This window comes from Spermophilus citellus (assembly GCF_964194105.1).
Source record: "Spermophilus citellus genome assembly, chromosome: X".
Lineage (NCBI taxonomy): Eukaryota > Metazoa > Chordata > Mammalia > Rodentia > Sciuridae > Spermophilus > Spermophilus citellus.
This window is the reverse complement of record NC_138190.1, coordinates 143,559,200-143,577,362: the sequence shown is the minus strand read 5'-3', so window position 1 is coordinate 143,577,362 and position 18,163 is coordinate 143,559,200. Positions and strand designations below refer to the sequence as shown.

Genomic DNA, 18,163 nt, shown 5'->3' with positions numbered 1-18,163 from the left:
ACCTCCAACACCTTCCCCAGGTGAACAGGTGGAATGAACTGGGACTGCAAAGTTACACAGTCACTCACCCTCACTTGTCCGTGAGTCCATCTCAAGGATTATGCTGAAAAAGGGACAGCCAGGAAAGGAAAATGGGCTCCTCAGACCACTTCATGTGGGGAGAGCTTGTGGGGCCACGGCCTTTCCATTTCCTAACTGCAGTTTTGCTCGGAGACCGGAGCAATCCCGGCAAGGCCCGCTGTTGTCAGTAGCTGAAGCTCATGCCCGCTGCATGCCAGGCCCCCAGCTTTCATCCACCCTACCCACCAGTTTCCTAAATACTAGGGACTCCTCCTTCCTGCTCACGGGTGCGAGGTGCATAGGTGAGGCTTCAGTAAATCAGGGTGTCAGGATGGCACCATCTAACCTTAGGACAGAGGTCACAGGCACTCAGACACTATGCAGACCACTGGGGTTAATGTGGGTTCTGAAACCATCTACATGTGCTCATGGTGACAGCAACCCCTCCTTCCACCTGCAGGAGGGAGGGCTCTGTGCAGTCCTTCCCTCTGCTGGCTTACATTCCCAGACCACTAGAGGAAGGGGAAGTTGGAGGGAAAGGGAGGGAAAGCGGAAGTACTGGGGAATGAAGTCGAGAAAATTATGTTAGTGGCATGTAGGATTACGTCAGAAAGAACCCCGCTCCTAAGTATAATTATAATGCACTAATAAAAACATAACCAAACAGGAGTGAATTAAATAGTGCAATGCGCCATAGTCACTGAGGGCTACGGAATAATGGGAAATTCCCAATTTCACTTAAGTTCTTTATAATTTTGTGCCTTATCTGTAGTTGCCAAAATGACAGTCAATTATGGGCTACTGCCTTGTGCTTCCAAAATCAACCCTGAAAAACTGTGTGTGTGTATGTGTGTGTGTGTGTGGAGAAAGATAGATGTTGATAAAACATTTAAGAAATAAACATGTGAAAGCCCTGGAGGAGACTGAAGAATGTGTGTGTTTGGAGATAGGCTTGCAGCAGGGAGGTTGCTGAGGGCCTGTGACCTGCATAGGTGGCATATGACAGGATGAGGGGGAGAACAGTTTCCAAGCTGCTGCTGCAAGTTCCCTGCACAATCTGAGGCAGTACATCACACCACAGGTGCCAGGAACCCAGGGACAGCAGGAGAATGGAGAGAGTAAGGATCCAGAGTGTCTGCTAGTAGCCACCGGAAACCTCTGTACTGGAGGAGGACCGGTGTCATGGTTTACGTGTGACATGTCCCCCAAGAGCACGTGTGAGGCAATGTGAGAAGGTTCAGAGGTGAAATGACTGGGTAATGAGAGCTTTAACTCACTCAGTGAATCAATCCCCTAATAGGGATTAACCGAGTGGATGTCATGGAAGAGGCAAGTCACTGGGGACGTGCCTTTGGAGTTCATATTTTGTCATGGTGAGGAGAACCCTTTCTGATTCCTGATCATCATGTCTGAGCTGCTCTCCTCCACCAAACACTTTGGCTGAGATGTTCTGTCTCACCTCGAGCACCAAGGAATGGAGTCAGGCGCCCTCCGGGTGAGACCTCTGAAACCGTGAGCCCCAACATAAATTTCTCCTCCTCTAATTGTTCTTGTTGGGTCCCTTGGTCACAGCTGCAAAAAAGTTGACTAAGACGACTGGCATTTCAAAACAGTTATTATTTTAACAGAATCGAAAGCATGCACTAGAAATAGAATAGTAAGGGTGAATCATTAACACAAAAAGTATCTCTGCTTTTTTTCAGGGGAAGGGTACTGGAGATTGAACCCAAGGGTACTTAACCACGGAGTCATATCCCCACCCCTTTTTTATGATTTTAAATTTTGAGACAGGTTTGCACTAATTTGCTTAGGGCTTAAGTTGCTGAGGCTGACCTATAACACGGGATTTTCCGCCTCAACCTCCCAAGTTGCTGCGATTATAGGCATGAGTCACCACACCTTGACATAAAGAATATTCTTTAATCAAAGGCACCTGTGATCGGACTGGGTGGGTCTGGGCGTTGTGGGATTGGGGCCTGGGATAGCTCGGCCCCGGGCAGCTAAGAAGCCCATGACGTGACCCGAGCGGCACCATTCCAGCCCTGAGGCCTGCTAAGCAGGACAGGCAGGCTCTGCGAGCCCCGCGGAGGTCGGTGGCCCTCAGCAGCGACCGCAGAGCGATGGTGGGCGGCCAGGGCTTGTATGCCCATGGAGGCGCAGGGCAGCCCAGCGGGTGCCAGAGGAGGAGTCCAAGAGGCAGCGCTCTGCCCAAGCAGCCGGAGCATAGCCTCTGCCTGGCGCCCTGTCTATCAAGGCACTGTGCACTGCCCTCGCCGAGCCCGCCTGGTTGCACAGCCACGGAGGCACCTGTTCTGGCCAGGAGCTGGGGGTCTTGGACGTACTGGGCTACGTGCACCCGGACCTGCATGAACCCCCAGACAGTGCTGCTCCTGCGGGTCATTGCTGCCTTCTGCTTCCTGGGCATTCTGTGCAGCCTCTCCGCCTTCCTTCTGAATGTCTTTGGGCCCAAGCATCCAGCCCTGAAGATCACGCCTGGCTCTGCCGTGGCCCATATGCTCACCGTCCTGCAGTGTGCCACCTTCATTGGTCATCCCATTTTCTTACTGGGCTTCTGAACTCATCCTGGCCCAGCAGCAGCGACATAAGAAGAACCATGGCTCCCAGGTCTGCGTCACCTTTGCAGTTAGCTTCTACCTGGTGGCAGGAGCTGGTGGAGCCTCACTCTTGGCCACCGCAGCCAATCTTCTGCGCCAGTACCCTATGGAGGAAGAAGAGCAGGCTCTGGAGCTGCTGTCTGAGATGGAGGAGAACGAGCCCTATCCCGCAGAGTATGAGGTCCTCAACCAATTCCAGCCACCCCCTGCCTACACAACCCTGATGCCAGCTGGACTCTTCCTCCACAGCCCCTCCCCCAGCACTGCAGCTCCTCTCACACCCAGAGGGGCTGCTTCCCCAACAGGCCTCACCAGTAGGACCCTGACCATCCTCAGCAAACCTTCCCCAGGAGAGATTCTGCCTTTAGGGTTGTCCACGTGTCCCTCCTCCCCAAAGCCGGGTCACTACCAACCAGGGATGGTCAGACAAGTGTTCCCCCATCGTGGGCCACATCTTTGGGACCAGGACTCCCTGGGGAGCTGCTAATAGTGGACATTCCCAGAGAGAGAAATTGTCAACAGGGCCCGAGAGAAAAAGGGGACTGTGCTGGCAGGCTCGAGTCACCAGGCTCTGAGCTTGTTCCACAGCTGTGGCTCCAGGTTGACCACCTCCTTCTTCCTTGGAGTGCCCTAGTCCCAGGCTGCCCACTCCCAGGATTCTCTGCACTTTAGTCTTTGGACTTCTCTTCGCGGGCTCTGACTTAAAGGGAGAAGGAACCACCGCCATCAGGGAGTAGAGGGCCGCCCTCCCTGCCCACCCTGGCTTCTGTGGTGGGAGCCAGGCAAGGAGAGCAGGACCTGGCAGGAGCCTGGGCCTTCTGGTGCCTGTATAGGACCAGTGTGAAGGGGACTCCATCTCCCAGCCTCTTCACCTTTTAAAATGCGAGGAAGAAAACAAAACCAAGCAAGAACCACCAAATTCTCTTTCTAAAATAGGGACAAAGCTGTTGTCATTTTCCAGAAATGAATCCCATCCCTTTGGGCTCTGCAGTAGTTTGGACCACAGCTCCTTCTGAGCCCTGGTGGCCCTCCCTGAGTATCTCCCAGAAGAATGCAGCCCCTCTCTCCTGGCTCCCTCCTCCCAGTAATGGCGGCTCCCTGGGGCCTTCCTGTGGAACCATTGCTGCACGCCTCAGAGGGCTGAGGACTGTGGCCTGGCTGGCTGGCCTGCGTGGTGCTCCTCAGGACTGCGGCACTGAGACGGAACCTGGCCTCAGCTCAGGAACAGGGGCCACAGCAGGGCAGGACCCTCCTGTCGCCACAAAGGGACTCGGGCCAGGCAACAGGCCTGCCTGCAGCCTTCAGACTCCGTGTGTCCCCTAGAATGTGACTTGGGCTACAGCTCGCTGCATGCCCCTGCCCCCTTCTTGAATGTACTCTGGTCGCAGTGTGCTCCTGGCTCTTTGTTGCCCTCCATCGCTCCGGCTACCCTGTTTGCTCTGGATCTAGCAGAATTTTCTGCCTGAGACCTGGAGCGTCACGTGGGAAAATGGGAGAGACCCTCAGCCTGGATCCAGACGACTGAGCTGTCCGTACTCAGTTCTCTGGAGCCCTGTCCAGTGCTGAGCTCAAAAGGGAACATATTCCAGTCTCCTCCCATCCTTGAGATGATAGGCAGTTGGAGCAAGAATGCAGAATGGATGCTGCCATTGAGCTGTGGCAGAAGGGGACTGTCATGCCCCTGGGCGCCTTTGGCCAGATTGACCAAGGATGTCTGGACAAATGCTTGTGTGGGTGAGGACCATGTCTGCACACGAGTGAGTGGCTGCTTGGAGTTCACTGCTGTGATGCCAAAGCGTGCCCTGAGGTGATGCCCCCACTCCTGCACCCCCCCGTCCTTAGGCAGGAGAGGCTGCCGAGTGATGCCTGAGCACAGAGCCAAGGAGCTGAGTTAATAAGTCTGTGTGTCTGTCAAGTCCTGACTTTGTCATTGGCAGGTTTCTGAGGTGTGGCCAGCTCTCTCTGAGTATGGGTGTCTGAGAGAGCAGGCCAGAAGGCCAGGCACCAAACTCGCATGCCAAAGTGAACGGTCATCTCATAAGGACCCGGGCACGGCCCTGTGGACCGTTCCACATGATTCGGAACCCACTTTTTATTGGCTTCCCTCGCCTCTGGCCTTTCTTTCCCTGCCATCCTGACACTGATAGTTTGTCATAAAAAGCCCTCCAGTTGTGTTTATCTTTTCTAGGAGAAAAAATTAAAACGCAAAAAAGACACATGTAATTATATATAGCTTATGTACATGCATAAATATGTATATATGTGCACATAAAATGTATATATTATACACAGATAATGCATGCATGTATGCATCTGCATACATGTTTAAGTATCTACAGATAAATGTCAGTATAATCTACATGCATACTTGAGGTATTTATAAAGTACTCATATATTTGCAAGAGATGCAGCATCTATTCTCGGCTGCTAATGAACAGATTACAAATGAAAACTACTGCATGAACTATGAATTGATTGATAACTTCACAATAATCAAGACTTAGCCAGGCCCAGGAATACAACCCTATAATCCCAGCTACAAGTTCCAGCCCAGCCTGGGCAATTTTGTGAGACTGTCTCTATAAAGAAGAAGAAGAAGAAGAAGAAGAAAAAAAAAAAACCCACAGAACTGGGGCATGTAGCTCAGTAGTGGAGCACGTGCCGAGCCTGTGTGAGACCCAGGATTTAGTCCTTATCAACTCAGAAAAAGCTAGTGTAGGCCAAATTGCTTGCTGCTGCTTACAATTACAGTTTTTGGTGTTAGTCAACCTCTGGGAGGTCAGGTTTGTGGAGTACAGGGAAGCTGAAAAAGGGGACCCCCAGGAAGGCATGGCTCCCCTGGAGCAAGCCATTGCAGACAGGGACAGGGGCTCCAGTCCTTCTCTCAGACCTGGGAGAAGCAGGCAGGCCCAGCTGTCAGTCTGACACTCCCCACCCTCACTGTCACTGCAGGGGACTGTCAGTGGGCCAAGGAAAGGCTCCAGACTCTGCCAGGAACCAAAGTGAGGAGCCTGAGGAAGGAAGGTGAGCCCTGAAGAATCAGGTTGTGCCCCTGTTGTTCACCATGGTAGGCCCCAGGCAGGTGGTCCTAAGTGACATCCACTGAGTTCATTGTGGGGGTGTCAGATGGAGGTGAGGACCTTGTTCTGGCACAGAGTCAGAAGAAGGGACATGGCCCTAACAGAAGGGGACAAGGTGACGAAACCAAGGGGACTAAACCACCCCACTACCGTGGCCAGCTCTTCACCGGGTGAGGGTTGCGAATTCCAGGGAGCCTCTTTCACCGCAAGGGATGCTGGGAGTTAAAGCCATTGGCTGAGTGATCAGACAGGGCCAGGGCCCTGTGGGTGTCAAGGTGAGAGCTGGGTGGTCTGAGGAGGTCCCACCACAGAGAGTCAGATACTTCCTGGCAATGGTTTTTTAAGCCCTGCATCTTAGAGTGAGGGAAAGAATTCCAGGGTGAAACGATCTGATGCAAGGGACCCTGGGAGTTACAGCCTTGGCCTGAGGCCTGCAGTGAGAGACAGGTTCTGGGAACCATTGGGGTCAAGGGGAGAGATGAGGGTGGACTGACAAGGCCACACCATAGAGTGTCACCAAGGTTCCAGATGACAGGCCCCTCCTTAAACAGAAGGTGACCAAACCAGCCGGGGTTTCTTAGGTGCGCAACCCAGGAGCTGGGGTGGTAGAATTCCAGGGGACCCCTTCTGCCACAGGGGGCCCTGGGAGTTTCACCCAGTGGCTTAGTTCAGCATGGAGGGTACAGGGTCCCTGAGAGGCCATTTGAGAGCTTAGGGTAGATGGAGGAGGCCCCGCTCCAGGAGGAGGCTCAGCAAAGCACCCAGGCTACCTCTGTGGCCAGCGCAGCTCCCTCTGGTGGGGGGCAGAATTGCAGGGCAGCCTGTTCCTTTGCAGAGGATCCTGTCAGTCCCACAAACTGACCTGAGGCCTGCACTGTAAGTACCAAGGTACAGTGGGTGACAAGTTGCTAGCTGGCATGGATGGAGGAGGCCCCACCCCAGTTGGAGGGTGCCCAAACCAAGCAAGCTGCCTCTGTGCCCAGCCCTTTCCCCTGTGGGCTGAACTATTATGTTTTGTTTTCTCTTGGTACTGGGGAGTGAACCCTGGGCACTTAAGCACTGAGCCACAATCCCAGCCCTTATTACTATTTTATTTTGAGGCAGGGTCTCCTTAAGTTGCTTCCGGCACCACCAAGTTGAAGAGGCTGGCTTTGAACTTGTGAACCTCCTGCCCTAGCCTCCAGAGCCCCTGGGATCATGGGAGAATTGCAGGCTTGCACCACCACCTCCTGCAAGGGGGCAGAATTCTAAGAATTCTCAGGCGAACATTTCCGCCACAGGTGACCCTGGGAGTTACACCCGGAAGCAAGAGCCAGGAGATACAGATCAGCAGAGTGGATGGTTCCTGAGCTCTGGCGGTGATCAGGTGAGAGCTGAGGGTGGACTGGGGAGGCCCTAGCCCAGCAGGAGGGTCCCCAAACCGTGCAGATTGCCAGTGCAACCAGCCCTAGTCCCTGGGGAGGAGGGCGGAATTGCAGGGCGGAGCGTTCCGCCGCAGGGGACCCTGGGATTTGCAGCCCATGCTCGAGCCACGTGTTGCAGGCCCTGGAGCTCTGGACCAAGGAGACCCCCTCCTCCAAGAGAAGTTCCCGAAACCCCGTGGGCCCTGTGAGCAGCAAGCGCTTCACCTCGGGTGGGCAGAATTCCAGGGCAGCGGGTCCTGCGCGGACGCACAGGGAGTTATGCCCCATGCCAGAGCCACAGGGCTGGCTGGGGTCACTGGAGAGGGCTGGGCCTGGGGTTGCTGGTGTTCCAGTGAGAGCAGGGGTGGACTGAGCAGGAAGGCCCCCAAGCCATCCAGGCTGCCTCTGGCCAGCTGTCCTCCCCGGAAGTTGTGGGGGTTGGGGGGCGGTCCAACTTGTAGAGCAAAGCTTTGTGCTGCAGGGCATTGCAGGGCATCCTTGAGCCAAGTGGTAGAGGTCCCTGGAGCTGTGGGCTGATGAGGCCCCTCCCTAAATTGAAAGTGTGCAAATCACACAGGCTCCCTCTTCCCGGCCTTGATCTGGGGGCGGGGCTAGCATTCCTGGGCACTCCTTCTCTGTAGGGAGCCTGGGAGTGTCCTCCTTTTGCCAGAGCCACACAATTCATTGGTGCAGACAGGGCCTGGGGTATATGGGTGGTCAAGGTGAGGGCTGAGGTCTGACTGTCCTGGCCCAACCCTGGGAGGAAAGAATTGTAGAGCCACAGGTTCCATGGCACAAGACCCTGGGATTGTCGGTAAGTACCTGGCTTAGGTCAGCAGGGAGCAGACAAGGTCTGGGAACCATCGGGGTCAAGGTGAGGGATGAAGGTGAAGTGAAAAGGCTCCCTCCCACTAGGAGGAAGGTCCTGAACCATCTTGGCCAGCCCTGCTCCCTGTGGTGAGGGCAAGAATTTCAGAGTGAGGGCGAAGCCACAGGGGACCTTGGGGTTTACAGCCCATGCTTGAAGCACTGGAACCCATCACTGCAGCAGTCCTGAGGAGGCCCCTGTTAAACAGAAGATGACCAAACCAGCCGGGGTTTCTTAGGTGCGCAACCCAGGAGCTGGGGTGGTAGAATTCCAGGGGACCCCTTCTGCCACAGGGGGCCCTGGGAGTTTCACCCAGTGGCTTAGTTCAGCATGGAGGGTGCAGGGTCCCTGAGAGGCCATTTGAGAGCTTAGGGTAGATGGAGGAGGCCCCGCCCCAGGAGGAGGCTCAGCAAAGCACCCAGGCTACCTCTGTGGCCAGCGCAGCTCCCTCTGGTGGGGGGCAGAATTGCAGGGCAGCCTGTTCCTTTGCAGAGGATCCTGTCAGTCTCACAAACTGACCTGAGGCCTGCACTGTAAGTACCAAGGTACAGTGGGTGACAAGTTGCTAGCTGGCATGGATGGAGGAGGCCCCACCCCAGTTGGAGGGTGCCCAAACCAAGCAAGCTGCCTCTGTGCCCAGCCCTTTCCCCTGTGGGCTGAACTATTATGTTTTGTTTTCTCTTGGTACTGGGGAGTGAACCCAGGGCACTTAAGCACTGAGCCACAATCCCAGCCCTTATCATTATCATTTTTTGAGGTTGGGTCTCTTTAAGTTTCTTGTGGCCTTGCTAAGGAGTACTAGGGGAGATAGGGGTGGCCCCAAAGAATCATGTCCCATCCCTGTTCTCTGCAATAAGAGGCCCCATGTACTTGGCCCATTCTTACATTCACTGAGTTCTGCTTTGGGGGATTGGACAGAGCTTAGGACCTTGTTTTGATGCCTGTGCTCCAGATTGGTGGAGCATACAGGGCTCAGGCTGGGCTGGGGGTCAGGGTTTGGGCTGTGGGTGTAGCTGAGTGTTAAGAGACCTTGCCATTGCTTGCAAGAGAAAAGACAAAGTGAGATGCTTGGTATGAACTGAAAATGCCCCACTTAGAGTGTTAGCACAAAGGTCTGGGCCTGGCGCAGACTTCACAGATCATTTCAGCCTTTTATTCAGAAACATGATTGCATCTCCCGTATACCCACTTTCCTGGTGGAAAATGAGCCACTGGTCAAAGGAGGAGTTTGGGCTTATATAGTTTATACGGAGAGGGGATTTTGTGACTGTGTCAGTTTGGGAAGACAGGAATTTGGGTTTGGGGCTTGGAGGTCGGTGGCCAGCACTTGGAGAGGATTTATGTTGGAAGAGATGAGTATTTCTCAGAGACTACCTTTCTAGGTTTGATGAAACACTTTCTCCCCACCAGTAGCCAACATCTGAAGAGGATTTGTCTTGAAAGAGATGAAAGCTAGCAATGTATGGCTTTTTTTTTAACCCTTTCCCTGGCCACACTATCTTGACGTTTTTCATTTTCCATATCTAACATAAAGCATATCCAAATGATCCATATCTGGATGGGGTGGAGTGCACATCTGGAATCCCAGTTACTTGGGAGGCTCAGATTGGAGGATGGCAAGTTCAAAGCCACCCTGGGCAAGTTAGGCCCTCTCTCAAACTTTAAAAACAAAATGTAAAGGGCCAGAGGTGTTGCTCAGGGATAGAGTGCCTCTGAGTTCATTAAGCATACTTCCAAGAAAATTATCTGGATCTGTTGTGTGGTCAGCTCTGCAGCACATGGGTACAGATGGTGGGTGTGAGCCCCTCTCAGTCATCTTCAAGGAATGCTTGGAGTCAGAGTCTTGGTCTCACTGAGCATGCTCAGGTCCACAGAGGATGGGGATTCAGACTGTGCTTTCACTTCTGGGACAGGTTTACAGGCACTGTGATTTCTGACTTTGGCATCTGGGTTGGAGGGAGCTGAGGGACTCAGTAGAATGATGGAGGGCCTGTTGGCAGTCAGGGTTAGAAATGAGGGAGGACTGAGTGCCCCAGGACACAGAATGGCTGGCACCCAGCCCTGCCCCTGCTTTCAGACTGAGCCTGTCCTTCATTCTGACTCTGGAATCTGAGGGAGGAGGACTCAGTTTAGGAGAGGAGTGGGCTGCTGCCAGGAGTCAACGGGAGGACTCAGGGAGGAAGGAGGGGGCCTTGTACTCCAGATCAAAGGGGGACCTCTACCCTGACAGGCCAGGGCAGGGTGGCCAGAGGCAGCACCTTCCTGTGCTTCCAGGGTGTCAGGGATGAGTGAGCATGATTGAAGTGTGTGTTCTCAGGTCAGCAGAGGGAGGAATCACAGGGGCTTCTGGGAAGTTCAGTAACAGCCCAGATCCACACATGGGAAAACTGCCCCTGCTGGCAGCCTGGGGTGGCTACAGGCAGGACTTTGGGGAAGGGATCCCACACCTTCTTCCCCCTTTGGACCTTCCAAGAGACGGTGGCCTTGGCCTGCAAGTTGTATCTACAGGTCAGCAGAGGGGAAAGGGCCCAGACCCTGTCAGGAGTGACTATGAGTACCTTGAGGACACTCCAGACAAAGGAGGCCCCTGGAACCTGCTGGTCTGTTAACCTGGGGAAACCCCATGCAGCCGTGTCCAAATGTGCTGTCCTCACTTCTGTCTCCTCCAAATCAGGGAGGTGACGCCTTGGTGTGAGAGAGCACATCAGGACGGCAGAGGAGCCACAGCTGGTCAGCAGAGGGAGGATTCCAGCATCTGCCGGGAATCAAGGTGACAGGGACTGAATGCCATACCTCCCAAAGGAAGGGACCTCAGAGAGCCTGGCTTCCCCTGTCATCTACCCTGCGGGGCCCCATGCAGGGTCACTGGAAGCAAATCCCTCTCATTTCTGCCTCCTAGTTAAGCTGAGGGGTTTTATGTGGGTAGGGACCTTGGTCAAGAGGTGATGATAGGCCAGCAGGGGGAGCCACATGTGGTTAGCACAGAGAGGAATCCTAGGACCTGCCAGACCCAAGGTATGGACCCTTCATAAGGACTGAAGGCATCCCCAGCTTTGAAACAAGGAACCCTACGTAGTCTGCCTCTCCACTGTGGTCAGCCACGAGAGGCCCTAAGTGGTACTGTCACTTCTACCACTAAAATGGGGAGTGTTCATGGAGATGGAGCTTTGGTCTGAAGATATCAATTTCTGTCAGGTGGTATGGCAGTAAGCAAGGGCAGGCATGGGCATGAGCAAGATGCACAAACTACAGGACTTGGGGAACTCCCCCAGCACCAAATCTAGGATCCATGGGGCGCAAGCCTGGCTGTCAGCTCTGGAGAGCCCCTAAAAGGGGTGATGGGTTGTGACATCTGCTCCCTTCTCCTGAGAGAGCTAGGTCTCTCAGGAAGTTGAGGGTGGTGATGGGACAGTGTGGGTTCAGATGAGCACAGGGAACTCCATCTTATTATCACAGACAGGGGTGCCAGGGCCTCCCAAAGGTTAAGGTGAGCACCCCAAGGGAGGATCAAGGGAACCCCCAGCACAGAGTAGACAGGTGCCCCTCAAAAATCTGCCCTGAGCCTGCCCTCAACCCAGGAAGCCCAGGCGGGGCTGTCAGGGTGCCTCTCTTCTTCAGTGTGTGTTATTGGTCTCAGGGAGGTGAAGGCTTGGTAAGAGGAGTCAAGGTGGGGACAAAGGGAACATCTGCACGTGAACACACAAGACTTCAGCCTCCAGGTGACCTTTCTTTCAGCCATGGGAAGAACCAGGACCACCACTCCATGGGCTTCCCCTTCCCCTCACTGTCTTTTCCAGAGTCTCACAGAGATTGACTTTGCTTTAAGGAAGGTGGCCTCAGGTCATCAGAGAGAGAGAGAAACAAGTCTCACACCTTGATGTTCCTTAAGGTTAGGACTGACCCAGTTTCTCCACGCCAGGACACATGGACCCCAATGAATTTGGCTAGCTAGCACCATCACCATTGGGCAGTTGTGACCAGGCGTGAGCCCCCTCACTGCTTTTCTTGTGGGGAGTATGGGGGATTGAACTCGGGGGCACTCAACCTCGGAGCCACACCCCCACTGCTGTTTTGTATTTTATTAAGAGACCGCGTCTCCCTGAGTTACTTAGTGCCTCATTTTTGCTGAGGCTGGCTTTGAACTTGCAATCCTCTTGCCTCAGACTCCCCATCCCCTGGGATTATAGGCATGTGCCACCACGCCCGGCCCCTCACTGCCTTTATTCTGTCTCACAGAAGTGGATGTTTGTTCAGAGTGTTCACCTCAGGTCAACTTGAGCTTGACTCCAGGCTTTTCCAGGGGAATTTTGAGGGCACAGAGTGACCACTAATAAGACCATCCAACTGAGATTTCTGCAGGCCTCACAGAGGCGGACCAGTCCCTCCTGTTATGGTTAGGGGTCCAGGGTTGTGCTTGCAGTCTTCACTCCAGTCACAGAGCAGATGAGGCCCAGGCAGAGCTGGGAGTCCTGGTGATGTGCATGCTGGGAGTGTATGCCAAGGGCCCAACTCAGCAGAACAGTGTACCTAGTCCACAGGCCTAGGTCAGCCCTGGGGCCTTGTGCTCTGCAAGCCAGCTTCACCTGAGAAGCTGTTCCACTTCCTGCCTCGGTTTCTCAAGGAGTCAGGCCCACCAGAAGGACAGGAGCCTGAGTAGCCCTAGATCACCACCTTAACAGACGACTGGTTGGGCCCTTGTGAGCACTAACAAGGGCGTGGTTCTCAGTTCGCTGGATCCCTTTCTTTCCCAGGACTGATCGCCTGCCCACTGACTTGCCTGCTGTGCCCAAGGAAAGCCATGTCATCTCACGGTCAGAAGCGCCAGCGCCACAAGGACAAAGGAGAACCTAAGGCCCAAAGGGAGGCACCAAGCCTCAATGGTGTGCAGGTTCTCAGGCCTGAGGAGGAGGGGGCCTCCTCTGCCTGCATCTCCTCCAGGTCCACACCTACCCTTAGCAAGGGGCCTTGTCCTGAGCCACTGATTTGTGCACAGGTGCCTGAGAGATCTTCCGCTCTCTCTGTTGCCACGGCCCCCACTCCAGGCATCCCGTTCATCCACCTCTCCAGCAGCCAAGCAGCAGAAGGTCCATTCTCCTGGAAGAACCTGAAAGACCATAAGTCCTTGTTGGGAGACCCACTGGATGAGAAGATGGCTGACCTGGTGCAGTTCCTGCTTCTCAAGTATCGAATGAAGGAGCTGACCACCAAGGCTGAAATGCTGAGTAGCGTCATCAAAAATAACCAGGATGACTTCCCTGTGGTCTTCAGTGTGGCCTCTGAGTGCATGCACCTGGTCTTTGGTATCCATGTTGAGGAGGTGGACCCCTCCAACCACTCCTATGCTGTTGTTAATGCTTTGGGCCTCACCTATGATGGGATGCAGGGCGATGACCAGAGCATGCCCAAGACGGGCCTTCTGGTAATCATCCTGTGCATCATCTTCATGGTGGGGGACCGTGCCTGTGAGCAAGATGTCTGGGAAATGCTGAGTGTGATGGGGGTGTATCCTGAGAGGGAACACTTCATCTACGGGAAGCCTAGAAAGCTCATCACTGAAGATTTGGTGCAGGAACAGTACCTGGAGTATCGCCAGGTACCTGGGAGTGATCCTGCTTGCTATGAGTTCCTTTGGGGTCCAAGGGCACGTGCTGAAACCAGCAAGATGAAAGTCCTGGAGTACTGGACCCAGGTCCATGGGAGTGACCCTAGGTCCTACCCTTTCCTGTATGAAAAGGCTTTGAGAGATGAGGCAGAGGGTGCCAAAGTATCAAATGTAGCCAGGGCCACTAGGGTGCCCAGGGGACGGCCCAGGACCAGGAAACATGGCAGGGTCGCATCCCGAAGCTTCCACACCCCCCACGTGAGATAGGGCCCATTTTTCAATCTGTGTTGGAAGAGAGAAGTCACCTTTCTAAGTAGTGAGGGGCCAGGGAAGGTGGAAGAGATCTTGCTGTCTAACATTTTGATGCTTCTGTATTTGTGCGACTTGGAAATTGAACTTTGTTTCCTATGGAGTTTTTTCAAATGTTCCTGTTGATTGAAACTTTAATTTACTTCTGAATGGGATGTTATGAAGACCGTACTCATACATTTATTGCTGTGAACATAGTGTTTAGGACTTTGGTGTTTTGCTTTTTGTTTCATTAATTAGCATCTCATTCTTTCTTTAGTTTTTGGACCTGAACAAAGATCACATGGGAGTGTAAGAGATAATTTCTGGACGTGGAAAAGAACTTGGTCATGAAAAAGAATGAATAAATGATAGAGAAATCAAAGGTGAATGCTCGCCTTCCCTTATTACCTGTCTTCCCTGTATCCTTAAGAAAGTTGGTGTGCACCTGGATTTGCTTGTGTGTACTGGAGAATGGAGGAGAAGCTATATGCTAATAAAAAGGCCCTCTCCTCACTGCCTCATTGATTCATGGAGCATTCGTGCAATTCTGCTCTTCTAAAAGAGAAAGAATGAGTAGTGGGAATAATCAGACAGTAGGCTTAGCCAGACTGAATCCCATCGTTGAATGTTAATACAGCAACCATGTCAGGAAGACGGTGAGGTGTCCCCAGAGACCCAAAGAACATGTGAAGGAGGGTGAGCAGGTGGACCTCCAGTGTAGAGCAGCCGAGTGCCAATGTCCTATGCCAGCCAAGGCAGTTTGGGGCTTGGGGAAACTGCAGTGCCTTCTGCAGGTTGGACTTCAAGGACACTGCATGGAGGCCAGGGCCAGACCTTTAGATGGTGTGTCTTAGGGCTGAGAGAATGGAAGACTACTCTGAGTCGTTCCCTTTGATGGTGAATGAAGCAGAGCAGAATCTCCACCTGGGGCAGGTGTGAGAGGTGCTGTGTGGTTGAACACAACAGGAGAGCTTGGTGCTCAGTTACCATCAACTGCAAGGATCTGTAGAGAGAGAAGACTGAATGTCTAAAGAAGTGAGGCCTAGAAGTCCCTGGCCAGGACCTCCTCTGCTTGGTTGGGAGAGCCAGAGCTGACTCTGCAGTAAAGTGGTGTTTTAATTAGAGTACCAGTGTAATTCCACCCATTGTAACCAAGCAGTTGATTTTGCATGGCGATGGAATGAATGGAAATCGTGGTTTGGATGGAACAGAATCTGGGAGGGTAGGAGTGAGTCCTGACTCAAATCCTAACGTCCTCCCAGTGGGGAAGACTCCTCTACGCCCACATTTTGCAGTATGTTCACCCAGAGGAAATGTTTACTGAATTTGAGTCAGGGAGCTTCCGCTTTGGCTGATGGGGTATTCCATATCTAACTAAGCTGCATAATTTCCAATGTGTGCTGGTGACAACCAATGCCAAGGATGCCCCGGAGTGGTAGAGGCTGGGATCCAGGACTATTAGGAGCTGCAGCTATCTGCCACTCACTACCGTTCCTTTCCAGGCCAGGCACCAGCCCAGGAGCTTTCCATTCTGTACCCATGTCCCAAAACCTGTCCTACTGGACAGGTCTCATCAGTCTCCCTGGGCAGAAGAAGACCTGGAGGCTGACTGGCGGGGGACTTCTGACAGGAGAAGCTGGTTAGTGACGGGGCTGCAAAGAGACCCTTGGTCTGAATTCATCTTGAGCCCACGATTTTCCCAGGCTGAGGGTGAACTTCTGGCTTAGTAATAATTTCTCAGCTCTGCATAATGTCCCTCTGGTGACCCATAAGAAAGACCCTAGGGGAGGCCAAAATACTAAAAAGCAATCCTAGCACAAGCCTGTCTGAAATCTCAGTGACTTGCGGAGCTGAGGCAGGAGGATTGCCAGTTCAAAGCCAGCCTCAGCAATTTACCGAAGCTCTAAGCAAGTTAGTGAGACCCTGTCTCAAAAAATAAAATAAAATAAAATGGGCTGGGGTTGTGGCTCCATTGAATCCAGCACCCCTGGATTCAATCCTTGGTACCTAAATTAGTACATAAATGACAGCAATTCCAGAGAAAGTGGGGTTCTTTACAGTTGGTTCCTTGAGAGCTGATTGCCCAGTTCCAGTAGTTTCCCTCATTACAGTCACCATTTCCCTTGTTGTCCCCCGTGTGCCCATGTGCCAACTCTGGTACCTGGACTGCTACTCAGCCGGTCCCTGCTGCCTCCTCTGGAGCCTGTGTCATGTGACCCACAGCATTCTTACTGCCGGCAGAAGTCCCCTGGCTCTCCCACATCTCACCCCGACTCCTGTCTGATAGCCACAGCCTCTTGGTCAGAACAGTCGTCTAGGGACGGTGGTCTTAGACCCACCAGCAATCCCTACCAGGGAGTTAGCGTGTTCTTTGATTTCCCCGTGCACTTCACGTAGACTTTGACTTGGCCCATTATCCATTGGTCTTTGAGATATAACCCTGAGGGTGGAGGGAGGCCCTTGGAGGCCACTTGGATATTGGCAGTGGGATTTTAGTGAGCTTCTTGTTTGACACTTGTCTAGGAAGTGAACACAAACAGATGGGCTTCTTTAAGTGGTCAGTACCTAACATCTCCCTGAAAGTGCAGATCAGGAGCAAGCATCTAATGAATCTGAACTCTGGAGACCCTGGAATCCTCTTAGGAGCTGAAAATGCTTCCTTGGTGGAGATGCTGGCTGAAATGTGTTCAATCCCTGGCACAGGGACTGAACCCAGGGCCTCACTCACACTAGCCAAGCACTGAGCTATATCCCTTGCCCTTGTCTGATTTTATTCTGAGACGGGGTCTCACTATTTCCCAGGCTGGCCCCAAACTCGCTGTCCTCCTTCCTCAGCCTCCCATGTCCCTAGGACTGTGGGTGTGCACCCCCCATGCCCACCTGCTAGCTCAAAATTTATCACATATACACAAAGAGAAAGCAATTCCCCATCCTTTTACCACCTGTCTGGCACTGGCTTCACAGGAAAATGCTGGCTTCAGTGTGACTAATGGACCTGTCCAGGTGTTCAGGCAAGAATGGCCATGTGGAGGGTGGCAGAGGCTCAGTGGTTAAGATTTTACCCTGCATCAAACGAAAGGGGTAACCCTCAGCCTACTGAGAGGATGGTATTGCAGAGGCAAGTACAGAAATGTCCTGTGGGGTGAAGAAGGGGAACCCTATCTGGTAGCTTTGACGTGATCCTCTTCAATTCCATGGGATACTGTTGGACTGAAATCATCAGCCACAGCAGGCACCTAAAACTTCAAGGCAAATCTGGTCTTCTCAGAAACTGCTCCAGAAGAAATGAGTGTGGTGGCCTAACAAGGACAGTGTTTGCTCCCGGTTGAGCTCCTACTCTCTAACAGATTTGGGGAGAGAGTTCAAGTTCCCAGCCATATCCTCTCTCCTTCCTGGGCATGGGGCAACACTCCTGTCCACCGGCCTGTAGATAGGAAGGGACATGTGACATTTCCTTGCCATTGAGACAAGAGTGACAGTGTCATTTGGTCATTTCCCCAGTCCAGTTCTTCACTTCCACATCCCTCCCACCTGGCATTTGAGAGCCAGTATACATTTCCATGCTTTCTTCCTCCTTTCAATAACAAAACATAGGATGGAAGCAGTCTGGATCCCTGGGTCACCTGAGAGCAGAGCTGGGGGTGCACGCCTATAATCCCAGTGACTCAGGAGGCTGAGGCAGGAGGATCAAGGGTTCAAACCCAGCCTCAGCAACTTAGCGAGGCCCTAAGCAACTCAGTGAGACCTCGTCTCTAATAAAAAAAAAAAAAAAAAAAAATATATATATATATATATATATATATATATATATATATATATATATATATATGTATATAAAAGGGCTGGGGATGTGGTTTGGTGTTTAAGTACCCCTGGGACCAAAAAAAAAAAAAACAGAATTTCGTACACAAAACACAAACTTGTGTTTGGCCATTCAAGTTCTGAGTTTTGTCTGTGATATCAGCCAAAAGGTCTTCACTAATACACAGCTGCTCACAAAGCTGAGTGCCCTCTGAGTAGAGAAGGGCATTCCCAGATGAGAGGACAGCATGGGCAGGGAGCTCTCAGGGAGCTCAGAGGACAGTACCAGGGATCCAGCGGTGCCCAGTCTGGTGCCTGGGGGCCTTAGGAGCACTGAAAGGGGCTTGTGCATGCTGAGGCCCAGAGACTGTCCGAGTGGTGGCTGAAGGTCTGGAGCTGAACCTGTGGGCCAGACTGCTGAGGGGAGTGCAGGGATGCTGCTC

At 52.8% G+C, this 18,163-nt stretch overlaps 2 protein-coding genes and 1 pseudogene across 26 annotated transcripts in view; 2 read left to right on the top strand and 1 right to left on the bottom strand.

Moving 5' to 3' along the window:
* Positions 1-18,163, bottom strand: part of LOC308639225 (protein EOLA1-like) — a 34,986-nt gene that overhangs the window by 5,415 nt on the left and 11,408 nt on the right. For 21 of the 24 annotated variants that reach the window (XM_081277396.1, XM_081277405.1, XM_081277395.1 and 18 more), the window contains one exon: positions 9,838-10,781. The exons of 1 other annotated variant lie outside the window; for it this stretch is intronic. In XM_081277396.1, coding sequence (XP_081133522.1) covers positions 10,345-10,781 — 437 coding nt within the window. In that variant the 3' untranslated portion in view covers positions 9,838-10,344. Of the gene's footprint in view, positions 1-9,837; positions 10,782-18,163 lie in introns of those variants that run through there. 2 more of the 24 variants (XM_081277409.1, XR_014020022.1) reach the window with 2 other exon arrangements.
* On the top strand, positions 1,645-4,814 carry LOC308639222 (transmembrane protein 127-like; annotated as a pseudogene). The gene has a single exon. The product of its transcript is annotated as a transmembrane protein 127-like (transcript).
* LOC308639224 (melanoma-associated antigen 8-like) lies at positions 13,157-17,645 on the top strand. Its single transcript, XM_081277394.1, has one exon. It carries the CDS (start codon positions 13,176-13,178, stop codon positions 13,893-13,895), a length of 720 nt encoding a protein of 239 aa, XP_081133520.1. The 5' UTR covers positions 13,157-13,175; the 3' UTR covers positions 13,896-17,645.

Bases quoted from the DNA above. Each gene is read 5' to 3' on its own strand.
- LOC308639224 (XM_081277394.1), top strand. From the start codon at position 13,176: ATGGCTGACCTGGTGCAGTTCCTGCTTCTCAAGTATCGAATGAAGGAG.